General features: G+C 42.1%; 2 protein-coding genes across 5 annotated transcripts; one reads left to right on the top strand and one right to left on the bottom strand.

Annotated features, from left to right (window-relative positions):
- Position 1: 1 nt before the first annotated feature.
- On the bottom strand, positions 2–3,804 carry LOC133477495 (perilipin-2-like). 2 transcript variants are annotated; one of them, XM_061772307.1, is made up of 7 exons: positions 3,677–3,804; positions 3,563–3,583; positions 3,227–3,425; positions 2,787–2,869; positions 1,776–2,010; positions 1,554–1,690; positions 2–403 (listed from the first exon to the last, which is right to left on the bottom strand). In XM_061772307.1, exons 2-7 carry the CDS (start codon positions 3,578–3,580, stop codon positions 53–55), a joined length of 1,023 nt encoding a protein of 340 aa, XP_061628291.1. In that variant the 5' UTR covers positions 3,581–3,583; positions 3,677–3,804; the 3' UTR covers positions 2–52. The 2 variants fall into 2 exon arrangements, with proteins under 2 accessions (XP_061628291.1, XP_061628290.1); XM_061772306.1 differs by lacking the exons at positions 3,563–3,583; positions 3,677–3,804 and having other exon boundaries at positions 3,227–3,519.
- On the top strand, positions 3,401–20,451 carry LOC133477494 (WD40 repeat-containing protein SMU1-like). Of its 3 annotated transcripts, none has more exons than XM_061772304.1 (13): positions 3,401–3,747; positions 4,700–5,114; positions 6,367–6,577; positions 9,732–9,884; positions 9,964–10,080; positions 10,856–10,975; positions 11,549–11,668; positions 11,745–11,861; positions 12,091–12,218; positions 14,363–14,489; positions 17,240–17,401; positions 18,503–18,655; positions 18,834–20,451. In XM_061772304.1, the coding sequence occupies exons 3-13, from the start codon at positions 6,383–6,385 to the stop codon at positions 18,930–18,932; spliced, it is 1,491 nt and encodes a 496-aa protein (XP_061628288.1). In that variant the 5' UTR covers positions 3,401–3,747; positions 4,700–5,114; positions 6,367–6,382; the 3' UTR covers positions 18,933–20,451. The 3 variants fall into 3 exon arrangements, with proteins under 3 accessions (XP_061628288.1, XP_061628287.1, XP_061628289.1); XM_061772303.1 differs by having other exon boundaries at positions 3,402–3,747; positions 4,700–5,063; XM_061772305.1 differs by lacking the exons at positions 3,401–3,747; positions 4,700–5,114; positions 6,367–6,577 and adding an exon at positions 8,548–9,074.
- The last annotated feature ends 935 nt before the right edge of the window (positions 20,452–21,386 follow it).

Raw genomic sequence — 21,386 nt, 5'->3', positions numbered from 1 at the left:
CTTAATCTTCAAGTGCCTTTATTTACATGTACATATGCAATACATCAACCACTCAGTGAAAACTGTCAACAGTGCCCTCTCCTTTACCCAATGGGGTCAATCGGCTCTCAAACACACAGATGCTGGCGGTTCTTCTCGCTTGCCAATTAGAATTTGGTCGTGAACTATACTTGATGACCTTGTGTGGTGTTGATGTTGCCTCTGGTGCTCCTGCACTGAGGCAAACACTTCTATCCTGTTTGGAGCAGCTCTGTTCGGCAACTCCCAAGTTGAACATTTGTGTGAAGTAGAAGAATACCGACACAATCTGCTGCTGTACATGTAGAGGGAGTTGCTCCAGACTCCACGCCAGAGCCAGCAGGATATGAAGCTGACTTGAAGATGTGGAAAAAGCCCCCATGATCTGTAAATAGAGGAAACTGGTGGGGAAAACCGCTCTACAGTCTAATTTCGTGTGAAAGTAAATTCCCAGATCTAAAATGAGTCCTTCCTTAGCCCAAGAAACATCCCTTTACAAAGTTTTGCAGAAGTGCTAGCAAATGTGAACAATACCCCTCCCCATTGTGCTTGGCAAATATTCAATGAACTAAAGGTGCTTAACATTTTGCATTGGCCTGCCATATACTGACAAGTGTTTCTGAATATAGATTTTGCCATAAGTATTCACTCACCTGCCTTGACTCACATGAATTTAAATGATAGTTTATTCTTAATCCATAGGGTTTAATATGACATCAGTTCCCCCTCTGCAGCTATAACATCATACTCTTGTGGGAAGGCTTTCAACAAGGTTTAGGAGTGAGTTTATGACCATTTTTCCAGAAGCACATTTGTGAGGTTACACACTGCTGTTGAACGAGGAGGCCTGGCTCTCAGTATCATCCAAAAGTGTTCTATAGGGGTGAGGTCGGGTTTGTGCAAGCCAGGCAAGTTTATCCACATCAAATTCTCTGATCCGTGTCTTTAACAACATTGATTTGTGCACTGATGCAGTCATGTTGGATCAGGAAGGGGCCATCTCCAAACTGTTCCCCTTTGGCAATATAGCGTATCGCTGTTTTATTTTGTGTTTTCACTTCAGGTCACGACTTAGGATCCAGAATATAAGATCCTACAGTTGCAACATTTATTCATATCTAATGGGAAGGACAGATGTGTGAACCTGTTAAATGGATTTTCCATGTAGTTTTTTTTACATGGAAAATGGATGGAAAAACAAAGTTTGACCCCCCAAAAAAAAATCAAATACTAAAGTGACCTACACTATGAGCACTGTTATGTATTATCCATACATAAACATAACATCTAGGTTGCTTAATCATAAATGCAGGCAGAAAGTTGCTCAAAAGCCCACAGATAAAAACTTCTCCGTATAATGCAGTGCTATTCAACACCACTACAAACAATACTAAGCATACTGTTAAATTGTTGGTGCCTCTGAAAAACAGCAATATCTTTATAAAGGCAACATTTTGAAACAATACATCTGTTAAATGTGCCTTTCAATAAAAGTCCTGGATGACTTTTGATAGTAGACCAACTTCAGTAAAGACCTGAGTAGACTGCATCTTGGCTCCAGCCAGTTGGATGGTTCTCCTGCACAGCGTAATGGAGAGTGTCACCAGTCGCACAGAGTACCTTCTCACGGACGCAGCCGCCTCAGAACCTTCCACCACGACATCCTCTTCCTCTGTAAACTCAGCATAAAAGTCATTTGTAGTTTAGGACCAAGCCACGATACAGCACATTTGCTTCACACCCTCTCGACCGCCTACGTTTTTCTTCCTCTGTCAGCATGCGATCCACCAGAGCTTCAGATAGGTTCAGTGCAGAAGCCAGTCCCATGCTGGACGCAGCGACGGCCCTTCCCACTAGCGAGAGGTCGTCCGGCTGCTGCACCCTCTCCACAATACATGTGACCGCGTGCTGCACACAATCCACAGTCCCGTGGGCCGCAATGGTCACCGCATCCTGCATCTCCAACACCTTACTCCTGACACCAGCCACAAGCTAGGAGACAAACATCAAAGCGGAGAGCTGTTACACTTAACTTGTCCACACTGTCATATTTAAATTAAAAACTTTCAGAAATTCAAACTTGTCCACACTGTCATATTTAAATTAAAAACTTTCAGAAATTCAAAGTAATTGTTCAACAGTGCACAGTCTGTTTGCTCACTGAATCATACGGCTAAGTGAAGGTCCGCCCTGTGCTCATTGAATGCTATCATCAGCAAAAAATGTCCACCATCAGCAAGCTTACACATTTTGCTGTGTATGTGCCATTGTCTGCTTTTGTAATTTATTTAAAAATGTGGGAACTTGACCAATATGCATTTCTAACAGCATTACATTTACATAATACAATAAATGTGACATTAATTGGCAAATCGTCACTTTTTGGGGGTGACATGGGCAAGTCTCAAAGGGCCACTTACGGTGAATAGACTTGTCTATGTATAGGTCTCGAGTTTTAACTATCAAGTAAGTCCCAAGTTAGTGTGGCAAAAACCGGTCAAATCGAATCTCGACTGAATTTCAAGCAAGTCATAAGTCATGAAATTTTGCTCAGAACATACAGAATATTCACACTTTAAACACTTAGCACTCAGTATCTGTACTTGAAGAGTTCACTGTACTACCATGTTCAACCACAATTTTTTGTTTCTTCCCCCAAAGTAGTTCTCATAGTGTATTACTTTGTCTTCCCAATTAACCAACATGAAGTTGATCTCATATTTGACCACCAATGAGTGAACTAAACTGTGTAAAGATAATGTAGTCACCTGGTCTGTGGATGTATGCAGCACAGGGAACGTTGCCTCCAACCAGTCCAGACTTTTACATGCAACATCATCGGCAAAGGAAACTACAGTGATGCAAAGGACAGTGCAAGGACAGGTCAGGTGTTTACTGTATACAGTACATATACATATATATTATGTATATACATAATGGGGAACGAGAGAGCATCAACTACTTGCATAGAATTCCAATTGGGATGATGCTGGATTACTTTCTACTATTTGTCAAAATGGGTTGGTAACTTTTCTCGAACTCCATGGCTGAGGACACGGACGGCATAAAAACGACGTCGAGAGAGGTCGACTGAAGTCCACTGCGGGTGAGAACTTGACTCACTTTGATCGGTACTTCTGCTTTCACCGCAGTACTTGTTGTAGCCCAAGTTTCTGTACTTCTGCTTCAGGACAGCGTGTGTACTCACCTTGCGGCTTGAATTTGGTGAGGACAGGTGACACTCGGTGACGAGCCCCCGATGTGAAGAGGGCGGCGCTGCTCTCCAGCCTCTCACAAACAAACCTGAGGCCCGGGTTGCGGCTTTTGGCGTCCCCGTACAACACTGACAGGCTGGCGCAGGCCGAGCGCACCAGCGGCAGCTGGGCCAGCCTGGCGGTAGCGGCGGTCTGCGGCACACCAACGAGACAGTGCAGTTTGGAAACACCCATTTTCCCAACGCGTGCTGCAGTGACGTTATCCAAAGCCTAGCCCCCATAATGCCGCCCGAGGTTTGACGCGCTTAATGAGAGTAAATTGCTCTCACCTGCGTGTTCAGCGGCATGGACTAAAAACGCACAAGTTACAACATAAGAACAAGAAAAGACGTTCGGGGTTTCAGTATAACATTTGACAAAACGGAAAAGGATCGCCAACTCACCGTATTTTCAACACCTTTCGTGGGGAAACTTCGTTTCAGCGACTAGCCAATTAACGCCAGCTTGTCCCTCCGTGAGTTGCACATCTCGCGATATGTACGCTTTCCTTGTTTTTGCTCACTTAGGGCACACTCTCTGAAATTTCATTTATAATATACATGAATGCAATGTCTAAATGAAACTTTTTTGCAGTAGGGGTGCATTAACCTTTGCACTCAAGGCCCACGTTTGATTTTTAAGACAGACAAGATGGGCCAGGTCATTCATATTATCTCAATGTAGATTAAAAAAAAAGAATTACTTAACCAATTATTTAATCAAAATAAATAAAGGTAAAATGTATGCATAAAATTGTTTATTGTACCATTTTTTATTTACAATCAAACAGTCAATTACTTAATGAGATGAATGAAAAAATAAACTACAACAAACAATTAACACATTTCAGTTAGCCAATCTGAAGTGTGGGACACACACACACCAAAATAATGCAACAAATCTTAACTCTCGAAAAAGTAAATCAGGGCCGGATTAATGACCAAAGCGGAACGTATGGGGCTTGCGAGCTATACTTTGCCCACTGTTGCCCAAGCCCCATAAACAGTTGGCACATGCCAGTAACGCTCCCAATGCTGTTCCCTTGACAGATTGATAGGTCGCTCGCTCAATATTTAGGGGAAAGGGATCACTGACACAGAAAAGGGACAGGGAGAGTTGGCAGGAACACAGACAACAACAAAAAAACAGACATTACAGTCACTATGAGCTACAGCACCACACAGAGATGCAGTATGTGTGCAGTGCGGCCGGTATTGACAGCCCGTTACTTTGTCCGCATTTTCTTATGCTACTGCCACATTCCACAATGGAACACATTATGTTTTTTTGCCCTGCTAATTCGACACCTGACACCACGAAACACACTTTTTTTTTTCTACAGCACACAGAAACCCTAAATGTCCACATTTAGCAAAATAATCCATGTTTTTTAAAAAATGTTGAAAATATCACGTTTTTCTTCACAGAGCTGTATGTTTTGGCGCCCCGGCACGCTGCGAGCCACGTGGGCTGCCCCCGCGTGGTGCTGATGCTGCGGGGTGTTGATTGATGCGGCAGCATCATCGCCACGTGCTCGGTCGGAAAATGTTAGGATGTGTCGGTATGCGTCAGGGAGGAGGGCGGGGGTGCAGCCTTTCCGTCTTTTGTGTAGCATGCAGGAGGGGGGGGGGTGCAGTCACAAGGCTCCGGACTGTTGTTGGAAGCCGAGAAACACGTGCAGTGGAGCAGCCGCACGTGGCGTTGACGAGCTCGCAGTCGCCACGCACTTCAGTCTGTTGCCGCATCTGCAGGAGACGACGTCACCATGGCTGTGGAGATGGAGCCTTCGGAGTAAGAACCAACTACAACGAATACCTTATTGCTAATTCCGGGACTTAAATGGTATTATTGATATGTTGACGTTATGGAGATTTTTTTTGTTCAATTTGACCTGCAGTCACACATTATTTTTTTTCATTCAAAGGTCAAACTCCTCATTTGGTCCTTTAATTGTCTGTACTCAATGATTATGCTGCGAGGCCAGTCATACTGTATCCTGTATGTTTTGATTTATGTGCATGTGCCTGTCGAACTAAATCGCCAGCCTGTAAGTATGCTTTTGATGGTCCATAATTACATTTCATTTTCTCCCTTGGGGGAAACGTGCTGCGGCGGGTTTTCACATGGGGTTAAAAGAGGTTTAATGAGTACAATTTGCATAAGAGAGAGAAGGGGAGGTGAGCCTCACACACTGGCAACATGTGATCCATGTGGAAGAATGCACAATTCTCGATCTACAGTGTATTGACGCCCCATATCGCTTATTATTATTATTATTATTAGTAGTAGTAGTAGTATAGGAGGAGCAGTAGAAGTATATTTCTATGCTGTTTGTTGTATACACTGGCCAGCACAATATTACGACCACTTGCACAATACAGTCTCTTAATATCTAATACAAGCTCTATATTCAATATATTCCACTTTGAAATGCAAATCTAATAATGTTCAGTTATGACAATTTAACAATGTTTATTAGATTTTTACTGCATCATGATGGGTGGTGTTCCCAATAGTTTTTGTTTTTTTCTTCATCACTGCAACGTACAACCACAATAATGAACATACATTGAAAAAAGTCCTTTATTTGATTACATCGGTCGCTCTTGATTAAAATGTGGTTAAGTGGCGTAGATTTCCCCTCTTTTCCCTGAAAACAATAAAATAATATACTTCAGTTTACCACATTTTAATCATTTCCGACAGATGTGCATGTTCCAATTGATTAAATTCAAAGGACTTTCCCCCTCCCCCAGTATACTGTTAAATTAATAACTGTCTGATATCGTCGAGTCCAAATGAACATTATTATCTTGTTAAAGGGAGAATATTTGAAGCAGCTCTTGTATTGAATATCTGTATATTGTGAACATATTGTTTTTACTGCCTTTAAAGGAAGACGACAAATTGCAGGGCATGTTTTATGTCATGTATAAAATTAAACAAAACAAAGAGACACCTACCAACAACCTAATAGACTAAAGAGTAAGAGTGCAAATATCAAGACTACACAATAAGTTGTGGCCGATAGAATAAACTTAAGGTGCTTGGACACGAAAAATGGGTGTGTTAATCTCTTCCTTTCTCTCTGTAGTGTCATTCGCCTGATAATGCAATACCTAAAGGAGAACAACCTCTACAGAACCTTGAGCACGTTACAGGAAGAAACGACGGTGTCGCTCAACACTGTGGAAAGCATCGACAGCTTCATCGCAGACATCCAACGTGGCCACTGGGACTCGGTCTTGCTCGCAATCGAATCGCTCAAATTGCCCGACAACACGCTAATTGACCTTTATGAACAGGTGACTTTGGCTTTTCCTTAGCTTTTTTTTTTTTTTTCTAACACAGATTCAATAATAATAATAAAACATATATATTCAAAAAAATGATCCCTTACTCTGTATATGATTGAAATAATGTCTAAATGCTGTACAGTTTTTACAATGCTAAATTTCCGTGTGGCATGAACGGCATGTTTGTGGTCGTGCTTGGTTTGGATTGATGTTATCCGAGAGCTATTAATTTAATATGTATATATGACTGTGGTTTTTGCGAACTACAACTACAATAATGAACTTATTGTTAAATTATTACATTATTAAACTGAGTGTATACTTGCAAAGTCAGAATATTGTCTTTCTCTCTGGCATTTGGATCTTACTCATTGGATCATTACGCTCGCCGATCAAGTCAACGAAATTGAAAAAAAACACCCCGACTCACCCCTCATTATTCTTGGGGACTTTAACAAAGCTAAACTCAACCACGAACTCCCTAAATACAAGCAGCACATCGACTGTCCTACCAGGGAAAATAATACTTTAGACCACTGCTACACCACGGTAAAAAACGCATACCGTGCTATACCTCGTGCAGCCCTGGGCTCGTCTGATCACTGCTTAATTCACTTAATACCGACGTACAGGCAAGAACTTAAATGTGCGAAGCCTACAGTGAAAACAGTCAAAAAGTGGACAAATGAAGCCAAGATGGAACTTCAAAGCTGCTTAGACTGCACAGACTGGAGTGTCTTTGAAAATTCAGCTGGCAGCCTGGATGAATATACGGACACTGTTACATCCTATATCAGTTTCTGTGAAGAGGTCTGTGTTCCAACAAAATCATTTCGCACATTCAACAACAATAAGCCGTGGTTCACTGCTAAACTTAAGCAGCTTCGCCAAGCTAAGGAGGACGCATATCAGAGCGGGGACAGGGCCCTGTATAATCGAGCTAGAAACCAGCTGACCAAAGAAATTAACATTGCAAAGAGGATCTATACAGCAAAGTTGGAAAAACAGTTTAGCGCAAACGACTCTAAATCAGTCTGGCATGCATTCCAGTCGCTGACTAATTACAAGCGACGATCCCCCCAAGCTGAGAACAATAGCACACTAGCCAACGACTTGAATACCTTCTACTGCAGATTTGAAAAGGACAGTTTCACACCACACACCAATCCGGCCGCACCCGCGACCACAATCACACCTCTGACCTCTGCGTTAACCATCCATGAACAGGATGTGAGACGCATCTTCAAACAACAAAAGATTAACAAAGCGGCAGGCCCGGACCACGTGTCTCCATCCTGCCTCAAAGTCTGCGCGGACCAGCTCGCGCCAGTCTTCACTCAGATCTTCAACAGATCACTGGAAATGTGCGAAGTTCCATCCTGCTTCAAACGCTCCACCATCATCCCAGTCCCCAAGAAACCTGCAATCTCGGGTCTGAATGACTACAGGCCTGTCGCTTTGACATCTGTGGTCATGAAGTCCTTTGAACGTCTTGTGCTGGACCACCTCAAGAGTGTCACAGGTCCCCTGCTGGACCCCCTGCAGTTTGCCTACCAAGCGAACAGATCTGCGGATGATGCAGTCAACATGGGACTGCACTTCATCCTAGAACACCTCGACAGTGCAGGGACCTACGCGAGGATCCTGTTCGTGGACTTCAGCTCAGCGTTCAACACCATCATCCCTGAACTCCTTTCATCCAAGCTTCTCCAGCTCAGCGTCTCACCTGCCATCTGCCAGTGGATTTACAGCTTTCTGACGGGCAGGACACAGCAGGTGAGGCTGGGGGAGGCCACCTCATCCACACGCAGCATCAGCACTGGGGCGCCCCAAGGTTGTGTCCTCTCTCCGCTGCTCTTCTCTCTCTACACGAACGACTGCACCTCAGCGAACCCGACTGTCAAACTCCTGAAGTTTGCAGATGACACCACTGTCATCGGCCTCATCAAGGACGGTGACGAGTCTGCATATCGACAGGAAGCGGAGCGGCTGGAGCTGTGGTGCGGCCGACACAACCTGGAGCTGAACACGCTCAAGACTGTAGAGATGATCGTGGACTTCAGGAGGCATCCTTCGCCACAGCTGCCCCTCACGCTGTCCAGCTGCCTTGTGTCAACCGTCGAGACCTTCAAGTTCCTGGGAATTACAATCTCCCAGGACCTGAAGTGGGCGACCAACATCAACTCCGTCCTCAAAAAGGCCCAGCAGAGGATGTACTTCCTGCGGCTTCTGAGAAAGCATGGCCTGCCACCGGAGCTGCTGAGACAGTTCTACACAGCGGTCATCGAATCAGTCCTGTGTTCTTCCATCATAGTCTGGTTTGGTGCTGCTACAAAAAAGGACAAACTCCGACTGCAACGGACAATCAAAACTGCTGAAAGGATTGTCGGTACCCCCCTACCCACCCTTGAGGACTTGCACGCTGCCAGAACTAAGACAAGGGCGTGCAAAATCCTCTCGGACCCTCCCCACCCTGGTCACCAGCTCTTCCAGCTCCTTCCCTCAGGTAGGCGCTACCGATCAATGCAAACTAGAACTAGTAGACATTCCAACAGCTTCTTCCCTCTTGCAATCAACTTCTTGAACAGCTAACTTACAATTCCATTACAACAAGCTGGCAATTTTTTGACTTGAGTTCGTTGTCACATTTCTGTATTATGTATTACTCGTGCACTCACTGTAGTTGTCTCGCCGTGCTGCACTATTTGCATATAGTGGCCACTCATGCCAGAGTAGTATCTGCTCCATTTGCACACTGATTGAGGAGTATCTGTAACATTTGCACAACCATTGTCCCAGATTATCGCACTACTCGTCACTTTAAACCGCATACACTCCTTGAAGTCTCAGTGCCCTTTGCACAATGGTCATTGCACCGGACTATTGCGATATTAGCCATTCGAACTGAGGACTCTGCATCTTTTTGCACAATTGTTGTTTGTTGTTGTTTTTTGTTAATGTCTTTATGTCTCCAAAGTGTTCTGTAAATTGACTGTCTGTTGTACTAGAGCGGCTCCAACTACCGGAGACAAATTCCTTGTGTGTTTTGGACATACTTGGCAAATAAAGATGATTCTGATTCTGATTCTGACTCTATTGTGAAGTTGTTGTGACCTGTCATATGATGATCTTGTGTCATTTCCTACTAAATTCACTCCAACAGGTGGTGATGGAGCTGATCGAAATGAGGGAGGTGGGCGCCGCCCGTTCACTCCTCAGACAAACCGACCCGATGATCATGCTGAAGCAGACCCAGCCCGAGAGGTACAGCCACCTGGAACACCTGCTCACACTCTCCTACTTTGACCCGCGTGAGGTGAGACCGTCGAGGTTCCTGTGATGAAACCGCTTGCAAGTGTTTCGAGGAAAAGTGACACCCTGTTCGCCCCTTGCAGGCGTACCCAAAAGGCAGCAGCAAGGAGAAGCGGCGCAGAGCCGTCGCAGAGGAGCTGGTGAGGGAGGTCAGTGTGGTGCCGCCATCACGCCTCATGGGCCTTCTGGAACAAGTTGGTGTAAGTATCCAAAATCATTATCTGACACTACAATATCACAAATATACTGTACACAGCTCACAAACAGTTAGGCGTAGTCAGCTTTGGGGTGAAATTTCCGGACGACTCTAAAATGCACTATAACCTTTAAAGGGGAACTTAATTTGACCTTGAAACTTGTGAATGCACACGTTCAACTGTTAAATGTTTCTGTACTTGTTGCACAACTTTTTGGTCTTTAACAAGGAGCTGAATGGCGATGTTCGCAACCAGTGTTTGATCCATGGGTAGACCGCTAAATCTCCAAGGATGTCCACTTCTCTGCTTTTCTGTGACTCTTCCAGTCTCTCTGGATCTCTGTTGCCAACTGCTGAGGACACTCTAAGCTAACTGGCCATTTCCCTTTGAGAACATCCTAGTTGTAGTGGTGAGGTGCGGTTGATCAACTGTTAGATGTCGTCTTGGTCTCATGATGTCAAACTGAACGTGAACTGCACGATGAAGAGGAATGTTTGAATACCAATTGGGTTTGAACAAGAAAATGTAAATGTAGCCGTTCAGCTGCTTGCTAGAGAACAGAAAAGTTGTGCAAATAGTACTGAAACACTGAACAGCTGGACATATTGCACTGAAAAGTTGAGAGAAATTCAACTTTCTGAAATTTCATCAGAAAGCCAAAATATCCCAAACCGTTTGTGAGTAGTGTTTGCGTCACAATCTCAGCCTGATACAACCATATACAGTAAACGATATTGTATTTACTATACTCAATGATTGGTTGATGGTGGATTTGCAGTCATTGAGACTGAACTCACCGGAGAGTCTCTCACCTGAAATCACTATTGAGACCCCAAGCAACAAGGACAGACATGCAGAGAAAGAGACTTGTCCAACCCAACTGTACCGTCACATTAAGGTAAATAACATATACACACAGGTATACATATTTACAGTATGCATATACAGTACGTATCGTCACTGTCGGGTGGAAACTTCCTACGTCCACATTTGGGCAATTCCATTTTATGTTTTTAAACAAATGAATACTATTGGTGAGTTCCCACATAGGATTATTGACCAATTCACAGTCAAAAACTGCTTGCTCTCATTAACGATGCAATGTTAATGGCTCAGCAAACATGACATTTTTCGGTTTTCCTGTCAAAATATTTTTCGGTCATTGCATCATCATATCAGGGCCTGTTCCCAAAATAATTACTAATCTGGGAAGCCCTTCCCACAAGCTTTAATTGAGCATATGACTTCATGCGGTCTGTTGCAAATTGCTTTTTTATTTATTATTATTGTTTTAACTGCAGGCATTCTAAAGGTGAAGGTCATTCAGTTGCTATTACAAATTAATTAGCTGCGTGGCTAACGATATGTCCATCACCTATGAAGACACGCAGATAAAAATTGTACAGGCAGATGAGATGATGTGTGCTCCGGAGGTTGATGGAAATTAATTAAACTTTCAATGAATGTGCAGTTTGGACGGCGGTCACATGTGGAATGTGCTCGTTTCTCACCCGACGGCAAGTACTTAATGTCTGGCTCGGTGGACGGCTTCATTGAAGCGTGGAACTTCCACACAGGCAACATAAGCAAGGTAAACACGAATGACACTAAAGGTTTGATGATATATTCACACAGTATCTCCTCTTTTCGGGGTGTGTATGATTTAGGATTTAAAGTACCAGGCCCAAGACAGCTTCATGATGATGGATGATGCAGTATCGTGTATGTGCTTCAGCCAGGATTCAGATTTACTAGCCACTGGAGCTCAGAATGGAAAAATAAAGGTACAGCCGTCATGAGGTATTGCAGAAAAGTACACAGTATAAAACTTCACAACTAGAAAAAAACATGAGCTCGAAGATGAACCAATGTTATATATGTTTTGGATATTGTATCATAAATACGTGCAAAAAATACCCTGCCATCAAACCCACAGCAGGTAACAAGCGTCACCTCCTTTCTGTTATTTATCGGACTGAGTTCATATAAGCTTTCGTGTGTGTCGTGTGCAAGGTGTGGAAGATCCAGAATGGCCTGTGCCTGCGCAGGTTTGAGCATGCGCACAACAAAGCTGTGACCTGTTTGAGTTTCTCCAAGGACAGCAACCAAATCCTCAGTGCATCTTTTGACCACACCATCAGGTGGGTTACGTTCTTTACTTTCGACCAACAAAATACAAATTAGACTGGGATCATTTGGAAAAGGAATTCTGCGCAGTCTCACAAATAATATCAGCTACAAATGAAATGAAGTGAAACAGAGAGTAATAATCAGTGATAGCGTAACTTTTCTCAAATGGCTCATCATAAAATAGATGAGCGATAGTTTTGTGGTTCACTTTCCTGACTCTTGTGCAAGCATCTTGCATTCAGGTCCATACTAGAAACTACCCAACGCTTTATTTGGACTTTGGTTTGGAGATTGTGGCCATAACATAACTTGATATAAATGATGAAAAATATAATGTGGACGACAGCAAAATGAAATCAGTTTGGTGGTGACATTTTCCAAAGTAAAACTTCAGCGATAAACAAAACTGCTGCATTATTTTGGGACAATTTGAATGCAATCACTTGCTTACATCAAGCAATTAGATGTGGGAAGCCATAATATTGAATGTTAAATGTTGTTAAATAGAACCTACATTACATTCAACAGCAATTCAATTCTTCTTCTGCTTCATTTTGCTAAAACGATTGGGTGAGTGTTGCTTCATAAAACCAACACTCGCCCAATCTTTATGCTACAAAAAAAAAGCCATCAGAATTATTAGTCGAGCTGACTACATAGAGTAGAACCAACCAATCCACTATATTTTCACTTAAATACACTCACATTTCTGACAAATTAGTTGAATTCAAAATACCGCAGGTAATGTATAAAATACACAACAATTTACCACAGTACTCAGAAGCTGTGCGAAACTAGAGACGGTTGTTGCAATCTGAGGGGAACTGGTATACAACCCCAATTCCAATGAAGTTGGGACGTTGTGTCAAACATAAATAAAATCAGAATACAATGATTTGCAAATCATGTTCGACCTATAGTTAATTGAATACACTACAAAGACAAAATATTTAATGTTCAAACTAATAAACATTATTGGTTTTAGCAAATAGTCATTAACTTAGAATTTTATGGCTGCAACACGTTCCAAAAAAGCTGGGACAGGGTCATGTTTACCACTGTGTTACATCACCTTTTCTTTTCACAACATTCCACAAACGTTTGGGAACTGAGGACACTAATTGTTGAAATAGGCAATGAGGAATAGAATATGCACGAATGGATGAGTTGAAAGACTGTGATTGGCTGGTGACCAGTCCAGGGTATACATTATCCCGCCTCTTGCCCAAAGTCAGCTGGAATGGGCTCCAGGTCACCCTTCAAGGGGGAGTTTACCGTGTTAAAACTGCTAGTAACATTTCAATGTAGCCTCACTTTACTAATCCCTCCTGGCCAAAGGTCAAAGGTCTCTGACTAAAGTCACACTCCTCCCTAACGTGCATGAGCACAATTCTCAAACAGGGCAATTCATAATGGCATGCGATTATGAAAGTGCATAGTCGTGAGAAATATAAGCGAGAGAGCGCATATCCAGCGTACACAAAATAGCAGCATTAGCAATGTGAACTCGCCAACGGTAGCCACGGCTGCCAGTAGCATTCATAATGCAGTGTCACTTCAACAATAATTATATGAACTTTCTACTTTCGTATACAGCACATCTGCAGCGGGGGAACAAATGATACTGATTTTCGTGCAAGCGCGAGGCTCACTGTGCGTGTTTGCTGGGCGTTCCAGCGCAGTTAGGGTTAGTTAGTTTCGTTGCGGTTTGCAGTGAACAACAGATGAGACCTGATGTTGCATGTTGTTCATTGTGAATGTGAAGATTCTGCTTCAGTTGTCAACCACACACGCGCTCAACAAAGAAGTTGGATATTTATATTTTTGACTCCGGGGGGGCTGAGCCTCTCTGTTGCCAGCACCATGGGCTGTGTGGGTGCAGCTGAGACGGCATGAGCTCAGGAACAACATTGCCGCGTGCTCCACCATGCGCTATTCCATGCGTTGCAATTTTCTATATACGTAGACAAACGCAGCCTCCCAAGCAGTGAATCGATGGGCCTTCCTTCCAGGCTTTTTGTCACAGCCCAGCTCATCACTCCGCTGGAGCTAAAAATATCTTTCAGCGACATGTTTTGTCTGCTCCTTGGAAAAACTAGATCCCTTCATGATTAAAAAAAACCAAAACACATTAGTTGTTTGTTGTCATCCTCAGGATCCATGAGCTGCGTTCGGGCCAGACACTGAAGGAGTTAAATGGACATCTATCATTTGTGAAGGATGCATCTTTCACTCAAGATGGATTTCACATCATCAGTGCATCATCGGATGGAACCGTCAAGGTACAGTGATCAGCTGAAACAAGATGCCAACTTGCAGTTTTGATTGTGAAAAGCAACAGTAAAAAAAAAAAAATAATAATAAATACAATTATAGAAGTAACTCAAATAGTTTGATGCAATGTAATTCATTGTGTCCAGTCAAAACGGCACCACAGGCCAATAATTATAATAATAATAAAAACTCCCTTCCATCGTATGGGTTATGAATAGAAAAAGAATAGAAAAAATTGAAAATAGAAATACCCTATTTAGATACACCCTAGACATGTTTTTGCATTTTTTTAAATGTCTTTAAACACAATTTTAAAACAATACAAACACGTGAAATTTATTCTGAGAGAGCAAGAGCAATGGACAACGCAAAAAAATTGTACAAAAAGTGCAAAAAAAATAGAGTAACAACTACATTATCGGGATTGCGAAAACTGCAGTGAACACAGCCTATGTGACTGGCATATAATACAGTAAACCTGCACTATATCGCAGTGGCGGTTTACTGTATTGTATGCCAGTCACATAGGGTGTGTGAATGGCAAACTAGGATTTGATGGCAAACAGTAGTATTATTAGTGGGGAACTAAAGACAAATAATGGAATACAAATTAGTTTATCTAACAACTGTTATTGGGCAGAACAAGGCAGTGGTTAGCACGTCTGTGTCACAGTCAAAGGGGTTTTCGGTTTGAATCTCACGTGGGCTCATGTGTGGAGTTTTCCCCCCCCCCCGCGTGCTTATGCATGTTCTTTTCGGGCAGCAGTTTAATTAATAGTTCAAAAACATTCAAAAACCAAAAATCATATTGGAAGAAAAAACGGCACCTTTGAGAGCATCGGTGTCAAACTGAAGGCCCGGGGGCCAGTTGTGGCCCGCCACATCATTTTATGGGGCCTGCGAAAGAAAATCATCCTCGTCAACTTCCGTGATTTTTGCGAAAATCTGTACCCATATTGTCATAATAATAAACAATAATGTTGAAATATTGCATTTTTCTGTTATCAAACCCTTCTTCTACAGTAACTTAAACAATTAATTGAAGACGCTAAATTGTCCGTAGGTATGAATGTGAGTGCGAATGGTTGTTTTTTTATATGTACCCTGCGATTGGCTGGCGACCAGTTCAGGGTGTACCCCGCCTCTCGCCCGGAGATAGCTGGGATAGGCTCCAGCACGCCCGCAACCCTAGTGAGGATAAGATAAATGAATGTACACACAGCACCCCATATTGACAGAAAAAAACGGAATTGTTGAAATTGTTGCCAATTTATTAAAAAAGAAAAACTGAAATATCACACAGCCAAAAGTATTCAGACCCTTTGCTCAGTATTTAGTAGAAGGCTAATACAGCCATGAGTCTTTTTGGGAATGATGCAACAAGTTTTTCACACTTGGATTTGGGGATCCTCTGCCATTCCTCCTTGCAGATCCTCTCCAGTTGTGTCAGGTTGGATGGTGAAGGTTGCTGGACAGGCATTTTCAGGTCTCTCCAGAGATGCTCAGTTGGGTTTAAATCAGGGCTCTGGCTGGGCCATTCAAAAACAGTCACAGAGTTGTTCTGAAGCCACTCCAACCAGTCTCCCTGTCCCTGCAGTTGAAAAACACCCCCACAGCATGATGCCACCACCATCATGCTTCACTGTTGAGACTGTATTGCACAGGTGATGAGCAGTGCCTGGTTTTCTCCACACATACTGCTTAGAATTAAGGCCAAAACTTATATCTTGGTCTTATCAGACCAGAGAATCTTATGTCTCACCATCTTGGAGTCCTTCAGGTGGTTTTTTTTTTAAGCAAAGTTTATGCGGGCTTTCATGTGTCTTGCTTCCGTCGGGCCACTCTGCCATAAAGAGCTGTAAGATCTTATCTAGACAGGGGTGTGGCTTTCCTAATCAAGTCCCATTAGTATAATCAAACACAGCTGGACTCCAATGAAGGTGGAGGACCATCTCACGGATGATCAGAAGAAATGGACAGCACCCGAGTTAAATATATGAGTGTCACAGCAAAGGGTCTGAATACTTATGGCTGTGTGATATTTCAGGTTTTCTTTTTTAATAAATCTGCAAACATTTCATTCCATTTTCCCCCTGTCAATATGGGGGGTGCTGTGTGTACATTAATGAGGAAAAAGTGAACTTAAATGCTTTTAGCAAATGGCTGCAATATAACAAAGAGTGAAAAATTGAAGGGGGTTTGAATACTTTCCGTACCCACTGTAATTACAAAATAGTTTTTTTTAAGATGGACAATGTAAAAAAATGATATCAGCCCTCTACTGGTGTAGTTTCCTCTAAATGTCACTGGGAGAATCCTATTAAATCATAATTATAACTCATCCAACATGTCGCTAATTGCTCATATGAATACAGGTACAGTGTTTGTTGTTGTTGTTGTATGCTCCACTGTTCAGTTCACAGAATTTCCTCGCAATTGGCTTCACTGTGACTTGACATCTGCAGACATTTTAAAGTGTTTCCCTGTCAAGCAAAATATGTATTGGAATTCACTGGAAGATTATTCATGTGGATTATTAAACTCCATCTGATCCGTTTTTGTTATCCACCATGTTAGAGTAGGATGTAATTACTACTTCATCAAATTGTTTTCACAATCTCCCTAAAATGTCTCCCTCCACTCTAGGGTGTCTATTAATATTTTATTGACGCCTCATATTCTTAACAATAATTACAGTGCATCTGGCAATTAACTGTCTTACTTATGGTATGATTATTGTTCTGTGTGCATGTTTTAGATTTGGAACAGCAAAACATGTGAATGCATCCACACGTTCAAATCTCTCTCGCGGGCTTCGGATGTCCCTGTGAACAACGTGATGGCTCTTCCCCAAAATCCGCAGCTGTTTGTGGTTTGTAACCACTCCAGCACGGTCGTCGTCATGAACACGCAGGGTCAGGTGAGAGCGATCGCCTTACATGTCCCAACACTTGGATCAAGTCAGCCTCTCTATGCGTAAAGAGAAGCCAAATTAATTGGGCATCTGGAATAATGTGAGCCAATCCAAGAGCCATGGCAACAAATCCAAATAATACAACGCAATAATGCTCGTTTTTTTTTTCTAGTCAGAGAGGTATTAATTATACATGTACAGTATACACAACCCTCTTACTGTATGTAGTCAAATAAAGTCAACGTTATAAATAGCTTTTAGTGTAATACAAACCACAATACATGTATAAATATGTTGTTAAACTAACACTGCTTTGAGTGTCGATTAAAAACTGTTTATGGTCTTCGCTTGCGCATTAGACATTTTATGCGCAGATGTACCACACAAAGTGACCGATAAGTTACATATAGGTTACGGCCCTTGAACAAGAATAACAAAAGTCTTAATAGTTTGTGGCTTTTTGGATTGAGAAACTGAGATTCAGTGGTAATCGGGCTAAACTGCAAATAGCGATTAGAATTGTTCAAATAGCAAGCACGGGGCATTGCCGAGTCAATATCGTGTGGTCACTAATATCGGTCCGTGGTTCTCTAACTTTGTACACCAAGTTCCACCTACAAAAATACTTAACTCTCCAAGTACTACCATCGTGGCCATCGTTGAAATACAGTCGCGCTTAAGCCCTAAGTGGTCACCCAAATCGAAACCGAAGTTGTTTTTCCCCCCTAAAAAATACATTTCATATTATTGTAAACCACTGTATCATTATAGAGGGGGAAAACAAACTATACATAAAACTCAAACGTAATTGTGTATTGCACATAAAAATGGTTCCTAAATGAAATGTTTCAAAACAAACACTTCTTTAAGATGAAATGCTCATGTATTTAACAATACAACTGAGCTTGAACTATTCTTTCACGTACCACCAGGGGGGGCCACCGTACCACTACGAGTGGTCCCCGTAGCACGCCGATCCATCAAGTATCATTGTGCCTTTTTTAGGTTCCGTGCAGAAAAACAATAAAAGCTATATCATTAACCATATGCAAGCCTTTTTTCCCCCCACTGGTCGTATTTGAGTTTCTGTGCTTGGTTTCTTCTCAGACTGTCAAGACATTCAGCGCAGATAAAAAGTTGGGAGCAAAGTTTGTGTGCAGCACAGTGTCCCCCCGAGGCGAGTGGGTTTACTGTGTAGGAGAGGACTTGGTGCTCTACTGCTTCAACTACGTGACAGCAAGGCTGGAGAAAACTCTGACGGTAGGCTGTGTGGAGAAAGCTCTCTCATTACCGCAAGCCCGCAGGGAGATACATGAAGAATGTAATTTACTAGGACTTAGGTTGCAGGCGTTACGTAAGAATTGAAGAGAAGACCAACAGAAGTGGAATGAAAAAGGCTAGAGGAGATTGTGCTGATGTGCTTTTGTGCCCAACACAGGTCCACGAGAAAGACGTAATTGGCATCGCTCACCACCCACATGAGAATCTGATTGCTACTTACAGCGAGGACGGCCTCCTGAGGCTGTGGAAGCCTTAAGGCCGAATACTGAGGATCTCGGTGGACGTGGAGAACCTTACACATGACATTTGCATTCCATTGCGCAAGAAGAATAGTACATATCTGAATTGACAACTATGTACTGTATATCACAATGAATTCTTGTTGAGTATACTGAAGAGGCTTTTATGCATTCTTTAGCAGAGCGTACACCGAGCCATCGTGACACACAGATAAACGAAACTGGAATGCTAAGAAATGGCAGCGTAGTGGTTCACATAGCTGACTTTCATGCAGCTGGCGTGGGCTCACCCTGTGACTGACTGGCCGTTTGCCTGAACAGGAAGAGCGATGAATAAAAAAGGATGGGTGGATGTCACCAAACTGAAAACAATGAAGAAATTCATTTGGGATGATAAAGATGGTTAGTACATACTGTATGCAGCAGATCATAGCAATTTCGTGATACCGTGGAAATATGGCCCCTAGGAGCTTTGTTCACATTAGAGCAATCCAATGATGATCTTCAGGCGATCATACTGTATAGTCTCCGTATTCAAACAATAATATCCGTTCCAAAAAGAGATTTTCGTGAGCTTTTCAGATTTACAACACCACAGATAAGCAATATTTAATATGATTTTTTTTTAGCACAGAGATCAAATGACAGCCTCTTTTTTTTAAACGGGTGATTTTATCAATATATTTCCACTTAATTGTCGTATTGCGTGTGATCTGTCAATCTAAGTCCTTAATACTGTACTTCCTCATGGTTCCAACTTTACCAGCACAGTTTAAAATCTCCCATTTTCATCTCTCATGTATGAAAATGCATGATGGTGAACTGTTGTGACAATCCAGTAGTCTTTAACAAAACAATGCCGGTTCTTTGTTTGACCGTAAACAAACAGCATCAGGAATATAATACAATATTATATATACAGTAACTTTTGGTTTGTGACGCACTGTTGTAAATGGTTTTGTATCAGCGTTTTCAATCTCGTCAGTTTCTGCATGCTACCTCAGTGCTTAATATCCCTCAAATTTTAGCGTTTGCATGACAACAACACGAAAGTCTCAGTGAAGCTCCGGTGACACACGTTGTGTTGTTTGTACTGTACATACAATTAACGCCACGTCACATTACTCTTCTGTGGTACAAACAACTTTCTCAGCAACGTATAGGTGCAAGTCTGATGACATACTGCATGTCCTATGGTACTGTCTGTCATTTGTCACTGTTATGTAAATATAATGAATGTATGTACCACTGTTTGCCACTGTCAGAAATGATGATCAGTCAAATTCCCCAAACTCTCATAGTTGTCAGTGTTTGTGCATGACTATTCACATAGTGTTTTTGCAGGAGCAAATGAGAAGAAACAGGCCTCATTCATTTTTATACATACATTTTTATTCACAACAGCTGGCAAGAACAATTTTTTTTCCTTCGGTCCCATCCTAGCACATGCAGGAGTGCCTCATGTTCCATGGTACAATGTTTCGTGGTTACATTGTACTGTACCATATTTGCAAAAACATTAAACTCAAGTCATTAGCTATCTGTGTATCTTTCAAACATTACATTTTTTTGGTGAAATGATGGTATTATTTGAAAAGTATCTACATTATATGGGGAGACAGCGGGCCACTCGGGCCTTGAAATTGTACCACTGGATTTGATAGGTCATCGTGTATTACCAGCTCTGGGCAAAGTAGTACAATTCATTGTATACTACTCAAGAAAGAGTACTGTTACTTTGGATATACATGACTCAAGTAAAGGTAGAAAAATGCTGAGCATGTGCCAAATATTGTCAGATTTATTGGTTCTTTTTTGTTTTAATTAAAAAAAATAAAAACATAAAAGCATCTGCTAAATGAAATGAACATTCCCCCCCACCCCAAAAAAAAAACTATGTCCTGACTGTGGCCGATTGGTTAGCACGTCTGCCTCACAATTCTTAGTTTGGAGTTTGCATGTTCTCCCCGTGCCCGCGTGGGTTTTCGCCGGGCACTCCAGTTTCCTCCCACAACCCAAAAACATGCACGGTAGGTTAATTGAAGACTCTTAAATTTGGCGTTTGGACCATTTTCAACTGTACAAAAACCAAGCGGATGTACAAAAACTGGGTCTAAATTATGGTTAGCATTTTTTTTTTCAAAAACTAGGGCATAAGAAAACCGAGACTCCACTGTATATGTATTGATATGATGAGGTGATTATAAATGTAGATGGTTACACAGTTGTAACGGCCCTCTGAGGGAAACCATAACTACAGCGTTGCCCGTGACACAAATGAGTTTGAAATCCTTCAGAAGTACAGAGATGAACTATAGATCATAGCTTTTTATGGTGGAATATATCCTGCATCTGCCATGTTCAAGTTATTTAAAAAAAAAACAAATTGTTGATAAAACGATTTTAAATCAATTACAGTACTTTTATTGAACTATACTGCAACTGTAGATGAAGTGTCTTAATCAGCAATG

Source organism: Phyllopteryx taeniolatus, chromosome 4 (genome assembly GCF_024500385.1).
Source record: "Phyllopteryx taeniolatus isolate TA_2022b chromosome 4, UOR_Ptae_1.2, whole genome shotgun sequence".
NCBI lineage: Eukaryota > Metazoa > Chordata > Actinopteri > Syngnathiformes > Syngnathidae > Phyllopteryx > Phyllopteryx taeniolatus.
The sequence above is the reverse complement of the archived record's forward strand: the minus strand, read 5'-3'. Positions and strand labels throughout refer to the sequence as shown.

Coding starts and splice junctions, on each gene's coding strand:
- LOC133477495 (XM_061772306.1), bottom strand. CDS start 3,467: ATGGGTGTTTCCAAACTGCACTGTCTCGTTGGTGTGCCGCAGACCGCC. Junction 2,870..3,226: donor CACCAAATTCAAGCCGCAAG/GTGAGTACACAC, acceptor GCATCACTGTAG/TTTCCTTTGCCGATGATGTT. Junction 404..1,553: donor CCAAGATGCAGTCTACTCAG/GTCTTTACTGAA, acceptor CTCTATTTACAG/ATCATGGGGGCTTTTTCCAC.
- LOC133477494 (XM_061772303.1), top strand. CDS start 5,038: ATGGCTGTGGAGATGGAGCCTTCGGA. Junction 11,669..11,744: donor ACACAGGCAACATAAGCAAG/GTAAACACGAAT, acceptor TGTATGATTTAG/GATTTAAAGTACCAGGCCCA. Junction 18,656..18,833: donor GGCTGGAGAAAACTCTGACG/GTAGGCTGTGTG, acceptor TGCCCAACACAG/GTCCACGAGAAAGACGTAAT.